General features: G+C 43.1%; 2 protein-coding genes and 1 pseudogene across 3 annotated transcripts in view; all 3 read left to right on the forward strand.

Moving 5' to 3' along the window:
• The first annotated feature begins 5,120 nt into the window (after nt 1–5,120).
• Nucleotides 5,121–11,037, forward strand: LOC147251087 (protocadherin gamma-A11-like). The gene is made up of 4 exons (XM_086222471.1): nt 5,121–5,276; nt 6,754–6,849; nt 7,559–7,631; nt 7,723–11,037. The coding sequence occupies exon 4, from the start codon at nt 8,635–8,637 to the stop codon at nt 11,035–11,037; it is 2,403 nt and encodes an 800-aa protein (XP_086078597.1). The 5' UTR covers nt 5,121–5,276; nt 6,754–6,849; nt 7,559–7,631; nt 7,723–8,634.
• Nucleotides 11,038–12,672: 1,635 nt separating this feature from the next.
• LOC147251088 (protocadherin gamma-A12 pseudogene) lies at nt 12,673–15,618 on the forward strand (annotated as a pseudogene).
• A 1,204-nt stretch (nt 15,619–16,822) lies between these two features.
• The window catches only part of LOC147251089 (protocadherin gamma-C5-like), a 279,342-nt gene continuing 275,646 nt past the window's right edge, over nt 16,823–20,518 (forward strand). The window contains exon 1 of one of the 2 annotated variants that reach the window (XM_086221570.1): nt 16,823–19,318. In XM_086221570.1, the coding sequence (XP_086077696.1) occupies nt 16,940–19,318 (2,379 nt within the window). In that variant the 5' untranslated portion in view covers nt 16,823–16,939. The remainder of the gene's footprint in view (nt 19,319–20,518) is intronic. The other variant, XM_086221578.1, reaches the window with a different exon arrangement.

Here is a 20,518-nt window from a genome sequence, read left to right on the forward strand (position 1 = left end):
CCTCAGGAGTCTTTTAAAGATGTCACACCAAAGAAAAGTGGGAAATAACTGATCAGTCCGAGGGAGGGAGAGTACATCTCTGCACATTAGTAAAGGCTGAACAGACAGCCTGCTCTCCTCTGTCACATATATGTCACATCCCCTCCTTCTCAGTCCTGACAAGCACTCAGAAAAGAACACTCCCTGTGGAGATGATGCCTCTTTCTCCTTAATCAAAGCCAAGGTCACAGATGGTCCAAACAGACCCCTGTGAAAGGAAAAGCATGCAGACAAAATGTAATTTAATACAATGGCAAAGTAAATGCATTTTATTCCAATTGGTAAGGTTGTAAAACAAAAAAAATGAGAGTGAGGAGACATCCATCATGATGGCCTGGATGAAATATAGCATTGATAATCAATACTTTTCCCCGGCAATTGACTCAGGCTGGCAACTCCAGGAACCACAGCAGAATTTTCATTTTTGTTGTTATTTGTTTGTCTGAAATAGTCAATCACAGCTTAATGTAAAACTGCAACAAGTAGACAGGTATTCATAGAGATTCAACTTTGTGTTCAACCTTAAAAAACACACAACCATTTATCTCTCCCTCAGATTGAAGTCAACATAAAGCCTTCCTAAGAGCACATGATAGCGGGAGGTGTTAAATAAATGATTGGAAGTATAAAATTAGTTCTCTGTGGTCCTGGTTAGGGATCCACATTAACCTGTAGACTCCCGCAGCTGCTAGTAGTCATCATTTAATACAATAGTCAAGATATAGTTTGTGCTATAAGAGACATCACACTGTGTTTGTCAGGTCTTCAACTGATGACAGCTTCAGCCATGTTGGTTTTCAGTATCTGTTTTGCATCCTGCACTATGTTCAATCTTCTCTGAGTATAAACCTGCGTGAGAACGAGGATGGTTATGTTCTCAACACAGGGGCATGTGTTTGCTGTTGATTTATGATCTCAGGATGCTCTATTTTAAACGACGGCTCACATACATGCCACAGTGCTGGAACGCATCAGCAGATTTACCAGCTTGACCGTAAATCAGGAGCTCAATACTTGAGATGTTTTTTTTTTCTTACTGTATACAGAGACTATAAAGTCTATGTGCATCATTTGTACAAAATTTCTCTTAACAGTTGTGCTGCTCTTGAAATATGTAGCATTAATGCAGAATCCTCCTTTGCAGTTGAAAAGTGTTTCTTGGCTTCAGAGAGGGTAGCTAGATAGCAGAGTGAGGTTCAAGAGTTCATGTTGTGCTTGCAAAAATCCTACATCCCATTCTCTGTTTCACTCTCTCCAGGAGACAGACAAGTGGTTACTATGGTTACAGCTACTGGAGGGGGAAGGGGGGCAGTCACTATGGTAACAGCCTTTTATACTTAGCAAACATAGTGGGTCTAAGTGGTGGGGTGCACCGGATGGTGCTAAGGGTGTGCCTTGTCATGCTGCAGACAGCACAGATGACTGCTGGTGGCTGCTGATTAGGATGCAATTAAAAAAATAGCAGACTACCTTAAAGAACAGTTGATCCGTGGAACAACTTAACAAAAACTACTAACACCCACACATTTAAAAAAAAAAAAGCCTCCAGTTACATATTCCCATGTGCATTCATAAAATGTGCTCTTTCTGAATTTTGGCTCATTTCAGTAAACAAACAAGCAGGCAAACTGTGTGCAGGAAAGTAGCCTGCAGTGTTAGGCCTGCACAAGAGTTTATCTCTGGCAAATGAATATGGATATATATTGTGGCAGCAGGAACAGAACCAAGCACAGCAGTGGGTGCATAAACTCAAGTCTACTGAGACGATGTAAACCAGTTTAGACTTGCGAAACAATAACAGAGATGTGCAATGCACGGCCATACTGTGCTTTAATTAATGTAATGGAGGAGGGATAACAGGGAAGACTGAACTGAACTGAATGGTATAGGAGATGAGTCGCTGAATGCATGATGAAACCAAGCATAAAGGGAATTACAAATCATTATCAGTGAAGTGTATGCATGTGTCTTAGCTGGTGTGTTTATGTTGCCAGCTGCAGTGACTAAGCAAAACCATCTTCCTCTTGAAAAAGGCAAATGGAGTAACTTGGGAGCAGCCAGGATGAAGATGGAGAGAATCTTGTGCCCGATCATTTTTTTTCCCTGTGGCAATAAGAGCGCTGGATGTCACGCTGAAGAGAGACAGAGTGTGTGTGTGTGTGTGCGAGAGAGAGAGAGAGAGAGAGAGAGAGAGAGAGAGAGAGAGAGTGGAAAAAAATTTGATAAACCAAAGTGAAACAGCATTGAGCAAATGCCCTTCCATCCATCATGATTAATGCAAATGTGTTACTTGGCCCATATTTGTGGCTTTATTATGAATAAATCAGTACCCCAGTATAATTTTGGTCTGACATTTGTCATTCATGGGGGCGGGGGGGGGGGGGGTGTCATAGTAAGAGTAAAATCAGGAACTGAAAGAGGGGAAATGCGCTGATTACACACACACACACACACACACACACACACACACACACACACACACACTCCTTTTATCAGAGCGAGTGACGTCATATTGACCTACGTAAGACGGACAGACGTGGAATAGTAGAGGCAGGTAAAAACACCATATATACATCAATGGAAATCACTATACATATAACGACGTTAATCCAGCCAGGAGACACTGGCTGAGGGGTTGTGGTGAGACAGCATGTGGGGAAAAAACGCAAGATAAGCATCCTGATTTTCGTATCTTATTCGAGGGATTCGTAGTATATAACAAACACACACACGTGAAAATGTGGAGTCGTGGGGACAGTGAACAGCTTCGGGTATCATCAGTGCTCTTCCTGTCGGCCATGGAAACCTGATAAAAACAAACCACGCACATAAATAAAGAGAGTTTTGAAGTGTAGGCGATCTCAGACAGCTTGAGAAGACATCGCGGGACCTCAGCAAAAACTGTGGGCAACTCGTTCACAAGGTAGAAAAAACAGAGTTGATACTGGACTTCATGCACCATGATGCTGCGCAGTCTCAGCGTCGCATACCACTTTGAGTGTAGGGGAAAATTCTGTCTGGAAAATCTGACTGTGAATTGGATTAAAATTCACATGTCAAGAATATATTCCCCTACACTCTTGGTCAGCTTCATATCATAAAGTTTTAATTTTGGATACGTGGCTGTACACGGCCTCATCCATTCGAGGCTCCGGTTGTATTTGCAGTAGCGGTGAGCAAAAGGCGCCATCTTCTGTTCAAATAATAACGGCACATTTTGAAAGAGAAAGACGAGGTTGTGGAAAAACGGCCCTGAGGTCAAATTTAACTGGTCTCATTCACAAAATAGATGGGAGGAGAGCAAGACAATGGAGATTAAAAAAAAAAAAAATCATCCTCATTCTGATCAGTGCACAGCGCTGTATGTAACATCTGTATTTTCAACTGTCGTACTCTCTATCTTCAGACAGATCCATATTTATATTGATATTCAGATATTCATATATTACATGTCAAACCCAGTACATAATATTTGTACGTACCACAGTCATGGTCTTCATTTTCACTGTCAGATTTATATTTAAAAGCAGATTTCCCCACTGAGGGACGGATAAAGGTTTATCTTATCTTATCTTATCTTGTCTTATCTTTCTTATATTTATGCTCATATTTATACCTCACCTGAGCAACACTTACCTTAGTTCCCCTCTTGTTTTTATAGTCTTGTTTTTTCATACTGTTATACTGAGTATCCCACAGAACTGATACAAAATCTGGTTGCACTGTACAACTTATGTTCTGTAATGACAATAAAGACAATTCTGATTCTGAATCGATACAGTGTTGCCTCAGAGGACGCATGGTTACCGAGTGTCCTCCAGCAAAACATTTGTCCTTGTAACAATACACCAATGCGGTGCGGAGAAGAAGAATCATTGATCAGGGATCATATTGCTGAAACTAGCAGATCGCCTTGTTTGTGTATTTTCTCTTTTTGTGTCTTGCAGTGATTGTCCAGTTGTGTGTCAGCAGTATTCAAATTTACACATTAAAAAAGAGTTTTCTATATATTAACATGTTGTTGTTACACAGGCCATGGAGCTTTTGATTTTCCTTAATGGGTCTATGTCTGACATCGCCTCTCCAAAGGATGTGTTCCAAGTTCCTCCTTCATGGATGTGTGAAAATATTGCAAAATCTTCTTCATTGTGGTGCTCATCCTTAAATATTGTACTTGTCATCTACAGGCATGTAGGACACAGTATCTGACCTGTCAGTATTATGTTTGGGCTGTGTTATACTGCAACAGCATAATCAGCATTAATTGAGAAGTGAAAGGGAACTGAAGTGAACAGACAACCATAAAACATAAGATTAAAGGTAATCAAGATACAAGCTCACTAATCATGGATGAGAGCGTGTTTATAATTAACATCATACATGTTTTGAATGTCAAATGTTAGTTCAGTGTAAGCTACTTCTTGAGAGACCTACGAGAACTCTCAGTCACGTCCTGTGAGGACAAAACCTATTCACGCCTCTAAGACAGTGACAATAAGGCTGTACATCCTCCCATAAACTTTTAGCACGAGATGATGGGAACGCACCTGTCTGTTACTTCACAACACCTGTTTGGGATGTCACACTGTCAATTCCTTATATTGATTCAACTGGAGTTCATTAATGGAAAAAAGTATTAGGAATAGCTAAATTCCAGGCAAAAGACATTTAAATTAAATCACCAGCTTTCTCAAAGGAGAGCTGAACTCAAAAACCCTCATGAAGGAACTTTATGCATAGGCTGCTTGAATTTGTATCTGAGAGCATCTTAACTTTAAACAGGGAGCAAGGCCTGTTTGGTAGAGTCTTTATACACGTACATAATAAAGGTTAAATCTATACTAAATGAATAATATATGCGATAGTAGATATTTGACATTTATTTCCTCGGTGTAATGGCACACATGTTGAGCAAACAGTGAAGGTGATGATACCTGAAGTTGTCGGACGTCATTCACCTTCCGCGTAAGCCCCGCCCGCTACGTTGCGATGTGGAACTGAGTAGGGGGCGGGGCTTACGCGGAAGGTGAATTAATACAACACTACTCTGCCGCGCCTTTTCCCTTCTCTGACGTCAAAATGTTTGGTCTGCTCGCGCGCACCTCTGACGCAGTTCGCTTCCTCTTCGTTTTACCGGTCTTCGAAGTCAAAATGTCCAATTATTTCAACAGAAAGGACAGGAAAAGGCCGACCAGAAGACAGAAACAGCCTGAATTTCTCCGACAATATTTGAATTGGTAAGTTAGAGTTTACACTCAGGAGCAAGCGTCCGCCGAGTTAAAGACGCCAAAGCCAGGAAACTAGCTAACTCCAGTAACTTGACTTACTGCGCAGTTCCTTTATTACTTTAGTAATACAAACTACACTACACTACAAACGTTTAACATTTACATTCACTGTTTGTTTGTTTGTTTGTGTCCACGAGCTAACCGGTAGATATTGGGCAACATATTTACCGGACTCGACCGTGTAAATTAACATAGTGTTTTATCTTACGGCTATCTGGCTACGTTAATTTGGATAAATGCTCGTTAATTAGTGCATTTATTTGCCTCAGTATTATTGAACGCAGCAGCGCTTACGACATACCAACAGTGACGCACGTCATCTTACTGTGTGCAGACGACATTCCCAGACAGTCAAAATGTGGAATTCTTAATGAATTAGGCGAGCACCAATTGATGGGCTTCCAGAGAGCATTCCAGATGTCATGCGAACTGTTGGGAATGTTTTCCACCCTGTGATTCTGGTAGGAAGTTTTTTTTTTTGCTCCAAGTTTTACAAACGTTCTGAAGCAATAAGTGGAACGAAAAAAAAAATATTATTGGTTGGTCACGATAGTTTATGCAAACGAGACGTTGTGGGTTTAAAAAAAATGAAATTGTCCCTGTGACGGGCTGCCATGACAACGACACACGCTCTCTGGCTGCCATGACAACTACACACGCTCTCTGGCTGCCATGCCAACGAGGCTCGCTCTTTGGGTTTGACTCTGTGCGCACGTTCGGTAGCCCGACGGCCCGAACATTCCCGGAACCTCCCAAATGTTCCCCAAATAGTGTCTCCTTACTCTGTAAATAAATCTCCAGTGCCGGGAATCATCGTGAGAACATGATCCCTCATGTGAATATCTCATAGTCATGATTCAATAACTGCCTTTTCCCTGAATCTTGTCTACGTTAAAACTTCCGAGGGGAACGCTTCCTTGTGACCACGGAGGAGATAATTATGAACTAAGTTTTAACATGAGTTCGAAATGATTTGAGAAAAGGTCTGCTCAGGTTCATGGTCGAAATTGTAAAGTGAACTGAAAAGGCTCTTGCAGACAAATTGGACACACATGGACATGCTCGCACCTTCGTACAACCCGGTGCTCCTGCACACTCTCAACACCGATGGATAACGTTCAGCAGCTAAGTTTCAGTTACGAGTTACTAAAAAAGCATAAACTGACGTACCATAAACAATATAAATAGTGGAAAATACAGGGCTTTGCAGCTGGATGGAACAATACACTCTTAGCGAAGTTGTTAAATGTCATTGGTGGTGGGAGAGGTTGTGAAAAAACCTGAACACGGGAAAGTATTTGACAGGACAACTTGGTACTTACTGTTAGAATTTGCCTTAGATTTTGTGTATATTGCTCAACTGCTAATTTAATGTACTGTAAAGCTCTGTTACACACTTGTTTTGATGGTCTTGTGTTCTTCATAGATTTGTGTGACTTCTGGAGGACAAGCCTTGCTTATGGATGTTACTAAACCTACATGGAGAGACTGTGTCTGCTGACCTTCCAGAACAACTATCACGGTAAGAAGGCTAAACAAAGCCAAATCCTAAGATTTGTTGAAATTTAAAAGTAATACATTCATGTGAGCAAAGACGCAGACCAATTTTAATCACTTTGGCTCAGAGGTCGTGTGGCTGTCGAGTAACAGAAGGATTGTTGGTTCGATTCTCACTTCCCCCGGTCACCGTATCAAAGTATCTTTGAGCAAGATACTGAAACTTGAGTGCGTGATACCTCTGGACTGGTGAAATGGTTATCAGCTCATTTTTCATTAAAAAAAAAAAAGGATAACAGAAAATTAAAATTTGAATTTCAAAGTTGTATCCAACCATTTAGTTGATTGTTTAATAGAAAATTAATATGAACAAAATAAATAATACATATATTTAAAACGAGGAAATGGCAGTATTTTTTCATAGTTTATTCCTTTGGGTTGGCCGTGAAGGATCTAAGTGCAGGAGATACAGCATATATCACCGATCTGCATGTCTGCATTCAAGCACATAATCAACAGGTCATTTCTGGCATTATATTACATGATTACATTACATTATATTTGTTTCATGAAACCCATTGCACCTGTCATTATGTGGCATTGCGGTTATATTAGAGGTATAAATTGGCCTAGTGATGATACATTTGTACATATGTGTGATGTTGAGTTTGTACTACGTTGTTTTCTGCTGGCAAATCTGAACTTTTTTAATCTGGATCTGGATTATTCATCAGTTTATGCAGTGTCTCACTTGTAAGAAGTGACTGAGTGGACTGAAATGAAGCACGTGGTTCTGTCACTGTCCAGGTGTGTGAGGTGCTGTTGATAGTTTTAACCAATATCTTAATTAAGAGGTCGCAGTGATTTTTTTTTTTGTGTGTGTGGCTGTAATTCATAGGAGCAAATGGCGTAATTTCACTGAATGGCATTCTGCTTGGGACCCTGACTGGGAACAAACTGGTGCCTCTGCAGTCAAACTCTCGGCTCTTGTCGTAAAGGGTGAGCAAACTGCTGTCTCTGTCCATGGTGCTGAACTGCAGTAGTTTGTGGCGTTTCACACTGCTTCGACAAGTAATTTTGCAAGTGAGAATACCGATCTAGATTCAAGAGTTACCACCAGGGATAGCATGATGAATGTGGGTCTATTTTAACAAATACGAGAATGGTTTAACATCACTCATATCCACAAACATGAACATGCATCATTTCAGTTATGGTTGAAGAGCTGCTCTTCCACAATATCTGTTTGAGCTGTTCCTGTCCACCTGGTCAAGAATTGTACCCGTGACATATCAAAACGCATTAGGCACTTTGTGTGGTGGCATTATTGTCAACTACGTAAGACTGTATTTTACACACTGTGCTGAAAGAAATGTTCATCATGATTTATCATAGAAACATTTATTTTTGTATTTTTTTTTACATTTAGACTTTCATCTGGAGGTAAACACACATTGGAAATCATCGTCATTATATTATAATAATTCATCATAAATCTCGGATTATTTTGGTTTAATTAGTGAAATATTATGGGAAAAGGCATATTTAGATTGAACTGCATGCAGATATAAAGAGGGACTCATGGTGCCGCTGTGGGCTCGCGCTAAGGTAGCGTGGATATCTCCACCCACTCTCGCTGCATGACATCGGCTGTATTTCTCACAGCGATCATTTAATTCCGTGGGTATTTGTCGTGCTGTTTGTTGGGAAACATTGGATATCTCACCTTGAATTGTACTGGATTTTTTCCCTCATCCTTTACATTAGTTCAAAAAAACACGAGTGTGTGTGTGGTTTTTTTCACTCGAGGATGGGAGACAAAGGAATTCCAGGCCCGATCTTCTTCTTCTCTTCCTTCATTGTAACGCTGCACCTCGTTCATGGAGATCTGAGTTATTCTTTTCCAGAAGAGATGAAACGTGGTTCTGTTATTGGAAACATAGCAAAGGGTCTCGGTATGGACTCGAGGATTTTATCTTCCCGAAATCCGCGAGTTGATTTTGAGGAAAATAATAACCTGTACTGTGACATTAATCTGAGCACCGGAGATTTGATCACATCGGAGAGAATTGACAGAGAAAATCTTTGTGGCAAGAAACCATCGTGTGTTGTAAAAATGGATCTGGTTTTGGAAAATCCGCTTGAGCTTCATCGTGTAAGTCTTCATGTTCAAGATGTAAACGACAATTCGCCCGAATTCAAGACGAACTTGATTGAAATGGAAATCAGAGAGTCTGCAGAAAAAGGCAGCCGCTTCTCAATGGAGGAGGCCCATGACGCAGATATAGGTCAAAATGCTGTTCAGCGATACAACCTTCAAAAGAACGACAATTTTATTCTGTCTGTTGACAACAACAAGGTTGAACTCGTTCTGGAGAATAAACTGGATCGTGAAAAGAAAAACCAGTTGAGTCTGCTGCTCACAGCTCTCGATGGCGGCTCCCCTCAGAGATCAGGGACAGTCGTCATCCACGTCACTGTTCTGGACGCTAATGATAACGCTCCAGTGTTCAGCCAGGACGTTTATAAAGCCAGTCTGCCTGAAAACTCTCCTGTAGACACCGTCGTGATTCATGTTAGTGCCACTGACGCTGATGAAGGAGTCAACGGAGATGTGAGTTATGACTTTGGTCACATGTCAAATGACGATAAAAATGTTTTCGCAATTGATCCTAAAACAGGAGAAATTAAAGTGACAGGTGTGATTGATTTTGAACAACGGAGGTCGTATGAGTTGAGAATTCAAGCTAAAGACGGTTTAGGATTGACCTCGTATGCTAAAGTCATCATCGACGTCACTGATGTGAATGACAATGCTCCAGTTATCCAGCTGAAGTCTGTGTCTGACCCCATCCCAGAGAACGCGCCTCCCGGTACAGAGGTGGGCATCATTCACGTGCAGGACAGAGACTCTGAGAGTAACAGACAGGTCCGCTGCTCCATTCAGCAGAACGTCCCTTTTAAGTTGGTGGCTTCTATTAAAAACTATTATTCTCTGGTGACCACTGGACACCTGGACCGGGAGGTGGTGTCTGATTACAACATCACCATCAGAGCCACTGACGAGGGCTCTCCTCCTCTGTCGTCCTCCAAAACTGTTCACTTGTCTGTAGCAGACATCAACGACAACCCCCCTGAGTTTGAGGAGCAGTCCTACAGCGCATATGTGAGTGAAAATAACAAACCTGGCTCCGCTTTATGTTCCGTTAGTGCTCGAGACCCCGACTGGAGACAGAACGGAACGGTGATTTACTCTCTGTTAGGCGGGGAGGTGAACGGCGCCCCGGTGTCGTCCTACGTGTCCGTGAACGGAGACACGGGGCTGATCCACGCTGTCAGGTCGTTCGATTATGAGCAGTTCAGGAGCTTCAAAGTCCAGGTGATGGCCAGAGACAACGGTTCTCCTCCGCTGAGCAGCAACGTGAGCGTCAGTGTGTTCATATCGGATGTGAACGACAACTCTCCTCAGATCCTGTACCCCGCCCCGGAGGGCAACTCCTTCATGACCGAGCTGGTCCCCAAAGGTGCTCACGGAGGCTCTCTGGTGTCCAAAGTGATCGCGGTGGACGCGGACTCGGGACAGAACGCCTGGCTGTCCTATCAGATAGTGAAATCCACCGATCCGGGGCTTTTCAGTATCGGGGTCCACAGCGGAGAGATCCGGACTCAGCGGGACATTTCTGAGTCTGACAGCATGAAACAGAACCTGGTGGTGTCGGTGAAAGATAACGGGCAGCCCTCTCTGTCTGCCACCTGCTCCATGTATTTACTGATCTCTGATAACTTGGCTGAGGTGCCAGAACTGAAGGACATTTCTTACGAGGAGAAGAACTCCAAACTGACCTCTTACCTGATCATCGCGCTGGTGTCGGTGTCCACCTTCTTCCTGACCTTCATCATCATCATCCTGGGTGTGAGGTTTTGTCGCAGGAGGAAGCCCAGGCTGTTGTTTGATGGAGCAGTAGCCATCCCCAGCGCTTATCTGCCTCCTAACTACGCAGATGTTGACGGCGCAGGAACTTTACGCAGCGCTTACAACTATGACGCCTACTTGACAACAGGCTCTCGAACCAGTGACTTTAAGTTTGTTTCCTCCTACAACGACAACACGCTGCCTGCTGACCAGACTCTGAGGAAAAGCCCGTCAGACTTTGCTGATCCCTTTGAAGAGTTTGAGGCGTCTGCAGAGGTAGGATCTATTCGAGACCACTAATTTATCTCAGAGCAATGTTTTCTGGATCTGTTTCTATATATCAGGCTTTGTAGAGGTAGATTAAAAGAAAAAGAAGAATCACCTCATTTTGAATTTAATCATCTTATTTTTATGAACTTTGATCAGGTTCCCGATGGATTTTTTTCAGTCAGGCTCTTTAATATGCAAAATGCTAGAAATGACTTTGAATTTACCTGGGTTTTTATTGCACTTGAATGAACAACTGTGCTAATAGATGCACGCATCTTAATTTGCACTGAGAAGATATTTGTACTTTTCAACCCTACGTTTTATGTGTATTTGTCAGATACCAGCAGACCTAATGAAATAATCAAGTCCACTTCATAGCTCCTCGTAGCTTCAGGGTGTATTTCTTCCGACGATAATGACTTTTCCTTTTCTTCTTTTGAAACCGTTTAACTGCCATCAGATTGATGAACGTCGAAAATTAACAAGGCTCAGGTCAGCAGAACAATGCTTCCTGAATCACTTTATGCAACTTGCAGTAGCAGCAAATGTGGAGGAACTGCATGTGGTGCTGAAACTCTTTGCTTAGTTTCATTGTACCTTTCCAAATTCTTTCAACAGCCCTCAGTTTAATGACAAGTGGTGTCGTTGCCATCATATCTTGACAGAATTAATATTTTTCTCCAACGTACTGAAAAGAAACATGTTTTGCTTCTTCAGTCTTTCTCTCAGCAGCGAAAAAACTCAATGAAAGCTTTAAACTGATGTTATATTTGTTTTTTTATATTTACATTTTCAGGTGTTAATTTTGGTGCATCCTGTCATATTAGAAAAGTACAGATATTGTGTTAAGGTAATAAATGATGAAAACTCTTCATTTTCTAGTTTCAGAATAACCCGTTGTTGGATCCCTTAACTCATGATAACAAAATCTCAACCACATTTAATGGTTTTCTTTCTAATTAGACAAATTAACCAGAGAACCCTTTGAATCAACCGTGTGTTCGTAAAGCCACACTTTTGCAGTTCTTTCTTTTCAGTCAGCCAATGAAAAGCTGAAGGGTTCTGTCCGTGGTCCTGAAACATCTTCTCTTCACTCGGCGAATCGCTTGTTTGTTTACAGCCATGTTTTCTGGAAGTTCATGACATGTGTGATGCCATCACCACCACCAGAATCACGACGGACACCACCTCTTCATAGCATTTGTATATTTCGCTCAGTATTGACATATTTTATGTGTTCATTGATCTGAACCTCCCGTCTAAGTTCTTCTGCAGCCCAAATACTTGATGGTGTGTATTTTTGAAGTAACTGTGTAGTACCTGCTTGTGTCAGTTGCATTTTCAGTTTCCGTTCGGTGATGCGAACATCAGGGAAGTGCAGAAGTTCTCATCTGCATCAGTCATTCTTCCTTCGTTTTTTCTTGCTTGGTCATCTCCTTGATCGCCCTTAAAGAATGTCAAACTGTGGCGTTCATTTTTTTTCTCACGGACGTTTGAAAGCGTTCCCTATCATGACTGGCGGCTTTGTAAAAGTGTTCACTGTGTGAAACAGAAAAGCGACTCATGGCGTCGCTGTTGGCTGACAGAAATATCGAGTGAGCACTCCACCCATCACTGCTGCGCCAACATCGGGCTGTTCTTCTCCATTGTCCGTCAAACCCCTGATCGTAGTTGTTTATTCCGGTGTGTGTTGTTGAAGTCGTTCCTCTTTCTGGATATATTTTGATGTTTACCTCGGGACAGTAAATAGAGGCGGGAGACGTGTTTTGTGTCAGGATGGGAGACAAAGGAATTCCAGGCCCGATCTTCTTCCTCTCTTCCTTCATTGTAACGCTGCACCTCGTTCATGGAGATCTGAGTTATTCTTTTCCAGAAGAGATGAAACGTGGTTCTGTTATTGGAAACATAGCAAAGGATCTCGTCGTTGACTCGAGGATTTTATCTTCCCGAAAGGCTCGTGTCGATTTTGAGGGGACAAGTAAACGATACTGTGACATTAATCTGAGCACCGGAGATTTGATCACATCGGACAGAATCGACAGAGAAAATCTTTGTGGCAAGAAACCATCGTGTGTTGTAAAAATGGATCTGGTTTTGGAAAATCCGCTTGAGCTTCATCGCGTAAGTCTTCATGTTCAAGATGTGAACGATAATTCGCCCAAATTCAAGAAAAATGTGATCGAAATGGAAATCAGCGAGTCTGCAGATAAAGGCAGCCGTTTCTCAATCGAGGAGGCCCATGACGCAGATATAGGTCAAAATGCTGTTCAGCGATACAACCTTCAAAAAAATGTCAATTTTATTCTGTCTGTGGACAACAACAAGGTTGAATTCGTCTTGGAAAATAAACTGGATCGTGAAAAGCAAAATGAGTTGAATCTGCTGCTCACAGCTCTCGATGGCGGCTCCCCTCAGAGATCAGGGACAGTCGTCATCCACGTCACTGTTCTGGACGCTAATGATAACGCTCCAGTGTTCAGCCAGGACGTTTATAAAGCCAGTCTGCCTGAAAACTCTCCTGTAGACACCGTCGTGATTCATGTTAGTGCCACTGACGCTGATGAAGGAGTCAACGGAGATGTGAATTATGACTTTGGTCACGTCTCTGAAGACGACGTCAACATCTTTTCTCTTGATTCTTCAACTGGAGAAATTAAAGTAACTGGTACGATTGATTATGAAGAAAACAACTCATATGAGTTGAGAATTCAAGCGAAAGACGGTTTAGGATTGACCTCGTTCGCCAAAGTCATCATCGACGTCACTGATGTGAACGACAACGCTCCAATTATCCAGCTGAAGTCTGTGTCTGACCCCATCCCAGAGAACGCGCCTCCCGGTACAGAGGTGGGCATCATTAACGTGCAGGACAGAGACTCTGAGAGTAACAGACAGGTCCGCTGCTCCATTCAACAAAACGTCCCTTTTAAGTTGGTGGCTTCTATTAAAAACTATTATTCTCTGGTGACCACTGGACACCTGGACCGGGAAGTGGTGTCTGATTACAACATCACCATCAGAGCCACTGACGAGGGCTCTCCCCCTCTGTCGTCCTCCAAAACTGTTCACTTGTCTGTGGCAGACATCAACGACAATCCCCCTGAGTTTGAGGAGCAGTCCTACAGCGCATATGTGAGTGAAAATAACAAACCTGGCTCCGCTTTATGTTCCGTTAGTGCTCGAGACCCCGACTGGAGACAGAACGGAACGGTGATTTACTCTCTGTTAGGCGGGGAGGTGAACGGCGCCCCGGTGTCGTCCTACGTGTCCGTGAACGGAGACACGGGGCTGATCCACGCTGTCAGGTCGTTCGATTATGAGCAGTTCAGGAGCTTCAAAGTCCAGGTGATGGCCAGAGACAACGGTTCTCCTCCGCTGAGCAGCAACGTGAGCGTCAGTGTGTTCATATCGGATGTGAACGACAACTCTCCTCAGATCCTGTACCCCGCCCCGGAGGGCAACTCCTTCATGACCGAGCTGGTCCCCAAAGGTGCTCACGGAGGCTCTCTGGTGTCCAAAGTGATCGCGGTGGACGCGGACTCGGGACAGAACGCCTGGCTGTCCTATGAGATCGTGAAATCCACCGATCCGGGGCTTTTCAGTATCGGGGTCCACAGCGGAGAGATCCGGACCCAGCGGGACATTTCTGAGTCTGACAGCATGAAACAGAACCTGGTGGTGTCGGTGAAAGATAACGGGCAGCCCTCTCTGTCTGCCACTTGCTCCATGTATTTACTGATCTCTGATAACTTGGCTGAGGTGCCAGAACTGAAGGACATTTCTTTCGAGGAGAAGAACTCCAAACTGACCTCTTACCTGATCATCGCGCTGGTGTCGGTGTCCACCTTCTTCCTGACCTTCATCATCATCATCCTGGGTGTGAGGTTTTGTCGCAGGAGGAAGCCCAGGCTGTTGTTTGATGGAGCAGTAGCCATCCCCAGCGCTTATCTGCCTCCTAACTACGCAGATGTTGACGGCGCAGGAACTTTACGCAGCGCTTACAACTATGACGCCTACTTGACAACAGGCTCTCGAACCAGTGACTTTAAGTTTGTTTCCTCCTACAACGACAACACGCTGCCTGCTGACCAGACTCTGAGGAAAAGCCCGTCAGACTTTGCTGATCCCTTTGAAGAGTTTGAGGCGTCTGCAGAGGTAGGATCTATTCGAGACCACTAATTTATCTCAGAGCAATGTTTTCTGGATCTGTTTCTATATATCAGGCTTTGTAGAGGCAGATTAATAAAAAAAGAAAAAGAAGAATCACCTCATTTTGAAATTAATCATCTTATTTTTATGAACTTTGATCAGGTTCCCGATGGATTTTTTTCAGTCAGGCGCTTTAAAGTGCAAAATGCTAAAAATGACTTTGAATTTACCTGGGTTTTTATTGCACTTGAATGAACAACTGTGCTAATAGATGCACGCATCTTAATTTGCACTGAGAAGATATTTGTACTTTTCAACCCTACGTTTTATGTGTATTTGTCAGATACCAGCAGACCTAATGAAATAATCAAGTCCACTTTATAGCTCCTCGTAGCTTCAGGGTGTATTTCTTCCGACGATAATGACTTTTCCTTTTCTTCTTTTGAAACCGTTTAACTGCCATCAGATTGATGAACGTCGAAAATTAACAAGGCTCAGGTCAGCAGAACAATGCTTCCTGAATCACTTTATGCAACTTGCAGTAGCAGCAAATGTGGAGGAACTGCATGTGGTGCTGAAACTCTTTGCTTAGTATCATTGTACCTTTCCAAATTCTTTCAACAGCCCTCAGTTTAATGACAAGTGGTGTCGTTGCCATCATATCTTGACAGAATTGATAGTTTTCTCTCACGTACTGACAAGAAACATGTTTATGCTTCTTCAGCCTTTCTCTCTGCAGCGAAAAAACTCAATGAAAGCTTTAAACTGATGTTATATTTGTATTTTTATATTTACATTTTCAGGTTGTAATTTTGGTGCATCCTGTCATATTAGAAAAGTACAGATATTGTGTTAAGGTAATAAATGATGAAAACTCTTCATTTTCTAGTTTCAGAATAACCCGTTGTTGGATCCCTTAACTCATGATAACAAAATCTCAACCACATTTAATGGTTTTCTCTCTAATTAGACAAATTAACCAGAGAACCCTTTGAATCAACCGTGTGTTCGTAAAGCCACACTTTTGCAGTTCTTTCTTTTCAGTCAGCCAATGAAAAGCTGAAGGGTTCTGTCCGTGGTCCTGAAACATCTTCTCTTCACTCGGCGAATCGCTTGTTTGTTTACAGCCATGTTTTCTGGAAGTTCATGACATGTGTGATGCCATCACCACCACCAGAATCACGACGGACACCACCTCTTCATAGCATTTGTATATTTCGCTCAGTATTGACATATTTTATGTGTTCATTGATCTGAACCTCCCGTCTAAGTTCTTCTGCAGCCCAAATACTTGATGGTGTGTATTTTTGAAGTAACTGTGTAGTACCTGCTTGTGTCAGTTGCATTTTCAGTTTCCGTTCGGTGATGCGAACATCAGGGAAGTGCAGAAGTTCTCATCTGCATCAGTCATTCTTCCTTCGTTTTTTCTTGCTTGGTCATCTCCTTGATCGCCCTTAAATAATGTCAGACTGTGGCGTTCATTTTTTTTCTCACGGACGTTTGAAAGCGTTCCCTATCATGACTGGTGGCTTTGTAAAAGTGTTCACTGTGTGAAACAGAAAAGCGACTCATGGCGTCGCTGTTGGCTGACAGAAATATCGAGTGAGCACTCCACCCATCACTGCTGCGCCAACATCGGGCATTTCTTCTCCATTGTCCGTCAAACCCCTGATCGTAGTTGTTTATTCCGGTGTGTGTTGTTGAAGTCGTTCCTCTTTCTGGATATATTTTGATGTTTACCTCGGGACAGTAAATAGAGGCGGGAGACGTGTTTTGTTTCAGGATGGGAGACAAAGGAATTTCAGGCCCGATCTTCTTCTTCTCTTCCTTCATTTTAACGCTGCACCTCGTTCATGGAGATCTGAGTTATTCTTCTCCAGAAGAGATGAAACGTGGTTCTGTTATTGGAAACATAGCAAAGGATCTCGGCGTTGACTCGAGGATTTTATCTTCCCGAAAGGCTCGTGTCGATTTTGAGGGGACAAGTAAACGATACTGTGACATTAATCTGAGCACCGGAGATTTGATCACATCGGAGAGAATCGACAGAGAAAATCTTTGTGGCAAGAAACCATCGTGCGTAGTGAAAATGGATCTGGTTTTGGAAAATCCACTAGAGCTTCATCGCGTAAGTCTTCATGTTCAAGATGTAAACGACAACTCGCCCAAATTCAAGAAAAATGTGATCGAAATGGAAATCAGAGAGTCTGCAGAAAAAGGCAGCCGCTTCTCAATGGAGGAGGCCCATGACGCAGATATAGGTCAAAATGCTGTTCAGCGATACAACCTTCAGAAGAACGACAATTTTATTCTGTCTGTGGACAACAACAAGGTTGAACTCGTCTTGGAAAAAAAACTGGATCGTGAAAAGCAAAACGAGTTGAATCTGCTGCTCACAGCTCTCGATGGCGGCTCCCCTCAGAGATCAGGGACAGTCGTCATCCACGTCACTGTTCTGGACGCTAATGATAACGCTCCAGTGTTCAGCCAGGACGTTTATAAAGCCAGTCTGCCTGAAAACTCTCCTGTAGACACCGTAGTGATTCATGTTAGTGCCACTGACGCTGATGAAGGAGTCAACGGAGATGTGAGTTATGACTTTGGTCACGTCTCTGAAGACGACATCAACGTCTTTTCTCTCGATTCTTCAACTGGAGAAATCAAAGTAACTGGTACGATTGATTATGAAGAAAACAACTCATATGAGTTGAGAATTCAAGCGAAAGACGGTTTAGGACTGACCTCGTACGCCAAAGTCATCATCGACGTCACTGATGTGAACGACAACGCTCCGGTTATCCAGCTGAAGTCTGTGTCTGACCCCATCCCAGAGAACGCGCCTCCCGGTACAGAGGTGGGCATCATTAACGTGCAGGACAGAGACTCTGAGAGTAACAGACAGGTCCGCTGCTCCATTCAGCAGAACGTCCCTTTTAAGTTGGTGGCTTCTATTAAAAACTATTATTCTCTGGTGACCACTGGACACCTGGACCGGGAGGTGGTGTCTGATTACAACATCACCATCAGAGCCACTGACGAGGGCTCTCCTCCTCTGTCGTCCTCCAAAACTGTTCACTTGTCTGTAGCAGACATCAACGACAACCCCCCTGAGTTTGAGGAGCAGTCCTACAGCGCATATGTGAGTGAAAATAACAAACCTGGCTCCGCTTTATGTTCCGTTAGTGCTCGAGACCCCGACTGGAGACAGAACGGAACGGTGATTTACTCTCTGTTAGGCGGGGAGGTGCACGGCGCCCCGGTTTCGTCCTACGTGTCCGTGAACGGAGACACGGGGCTGATCCACGCTGTCAGGTCGTTCGATTATGAGCAGTTCAGGAGCTTCAAAGTCCAGGTGATGGCCAGAGACAACGGTTCTCCTCCGCTGAGCAGCAACGTGAGCGTCAGTGTGTTCATATCGGATGTGAACGACAACTCTCCTCAGATCCTGTACCCCGCCCCGGAGGGCAACTCCTTCATGACCGAGCTGGTCCCCAAAGGTGCTCACGGAGGCTCTCTGGTGTCCAAAGTGATCGCGGTGGACGCGGACTCGGGACAGAACGCCTGGCTGTCCTATGAGATTGTGAAATCCACCGATCCGGGGCTTTTCAGTATCGGGGTCCACAGCGGAGAGATCCGGACTCAGCGGGACATTTCTGAGTCTGACAGCATGAAACAGAACCTGGTGGTGTCGGTGAAAGATAACGGGCAGCCCTCTCTGTCTGCCACCTGCTCCATGCATTTACTGATCTCTGATAACTTGGCTGAGGTGCCAGAACTGAAGGACATTTCTTACGAGGAGAAGAACTCCAAACTGACCTCTTACCTGATCATCGCGCTGGTGTCGGTGTCCACCTTCTTCCTGACCTTCATCATCATCATCCTGGGTGTGAGGTTTTGTCGCAGGAGGAAGCCCAGGCTGTTGTTTGATGGAGCAGTAGCCATCCCCAGCGCTTATCTGCCTCCTAACTACGCAGATGTTGACGGCACAGGAACTTTACGCAGCGCTTACAACTATGACGCCTACTTGACAACAGGCTCTCGAACCAGTGACTTTAAGTTTGTTTCCTCCTACAACGACAACACGCTGCCTGCTGACCAGACTCTGAGGAAAAGCCCGTCAGACTTTGCTGATCCCTTTGAAGAGTTTGAGGCGTCTGCAGAGGTAGGATCTATTCGAGACCACTAATTTATCTCAGAGCAATGTTTTCTGGATCTGTTTCTATATATCAGGCTTTGTAGAGGTAGATTAAAAGAAAAAGAAGAATCACCTCATTTTGAATTGAATCATCTTATTTTTGTGAACTTTGATCAGGTTCCCGATGGATTTTTTTCAGTCAGGCGCTTTAAAGTGCAAAATGCTAAAAATGACTTTGAATTTACATGGGTTTTTATTGCACTTGAATGAACAACTGTGCTAATAGATGCACGCATCTTAATTTGCACTGAGAAGATATTTGTACTTTTCAACCCTACGTTTTATGTGTATTTGTCAGATACCAGCAGACCTAATGAAATAATCAAGTCCACTTTATAGCTCCTCGTAGCTTCAGGGTGTATTTCTTCCGACGATAATGACTTTTCCTTTTCTTCTTTTGAAACCGTTTAACTGCCATCAGATTGATGAACGTCGAAAATTAACAAGGCTCAGGTCAGCAGAACAATGCTTCCTGAATCACTTTATGCAACTTGCAGTAGCAGAAAATGTGGAGGAACTGCATGTGGTGCTGAAACTCTTTGCTTAGTTTCATTGTACCTTTCCAAATTCTTTCAACAGCCCTCAGTTTAATGACAAGTGGTGTCGTTGACATCATATCTTGACAGAATTAATATTTTTCTCCAACGTACTGAAAAGAAACATGTTTATGCTTCTTCAGCCTTTCTCTCTGCAGTGAAAAAACTCAATGAAAGCTTTAAACTGATGTTATATTTGTTTTTTTATATTTACATTTTCAGGTTGTAATTTTGGTGCATCCTGTCATATTAGAAAAGTACAGATATTGTGTTAAGGTAATACAAAATGAAAACTCTTCATTTTCTAGTTTCAAAATAACCCGTTGTTGGATCCCTTAACTCATGATAACAAAATCTCAACCTCATTTAATGGTTTTCTTTCTAATTAGACAAATTAATCAGAGAACCCTTTGAATCAACCGTGTGTTCGTAAAGCCACACTTTTGCAGTTCTTTCTTTTCAGTCAGCCAATGAAAAGCTGAAGGGTTCTGTCCGTGGTCCTGAAACATCTTCTCGACACTCGGCGAATCGCTTGTTTGTTTACAGCCATGTTTTCTGGAAGTTCATGACATGTGTGATGCCATCACCACCACCAGAATCACGACGGACACCACCTCTTCATAGCATTTGT

This window comes from Aulostomus chinensis, chromosome 13, assembly GCF_037954235.1.
Source record: "Aulostomus chinensis isolate RoL2024-O1b breed Wild chromosome 13, RoL_Achi_v1.0, whole genome shotgun sequence".
Taxonomy (NCBI): Eukaryota; Metazoa; Chordata; class Actinopteri; order Syngnathiformes; family Aulostomidae; genus Aulostomus; species Aulostomus chinensis.

Coding starts and splice junctions, on each gene's coding strand:
- LOC147251087 (XM_086222471.1), top strand. CDS start 8,635: ATGGGAGACAAAGGAATTCCAGGCCCGATCTTCTTCTTCTCTTCCTTC.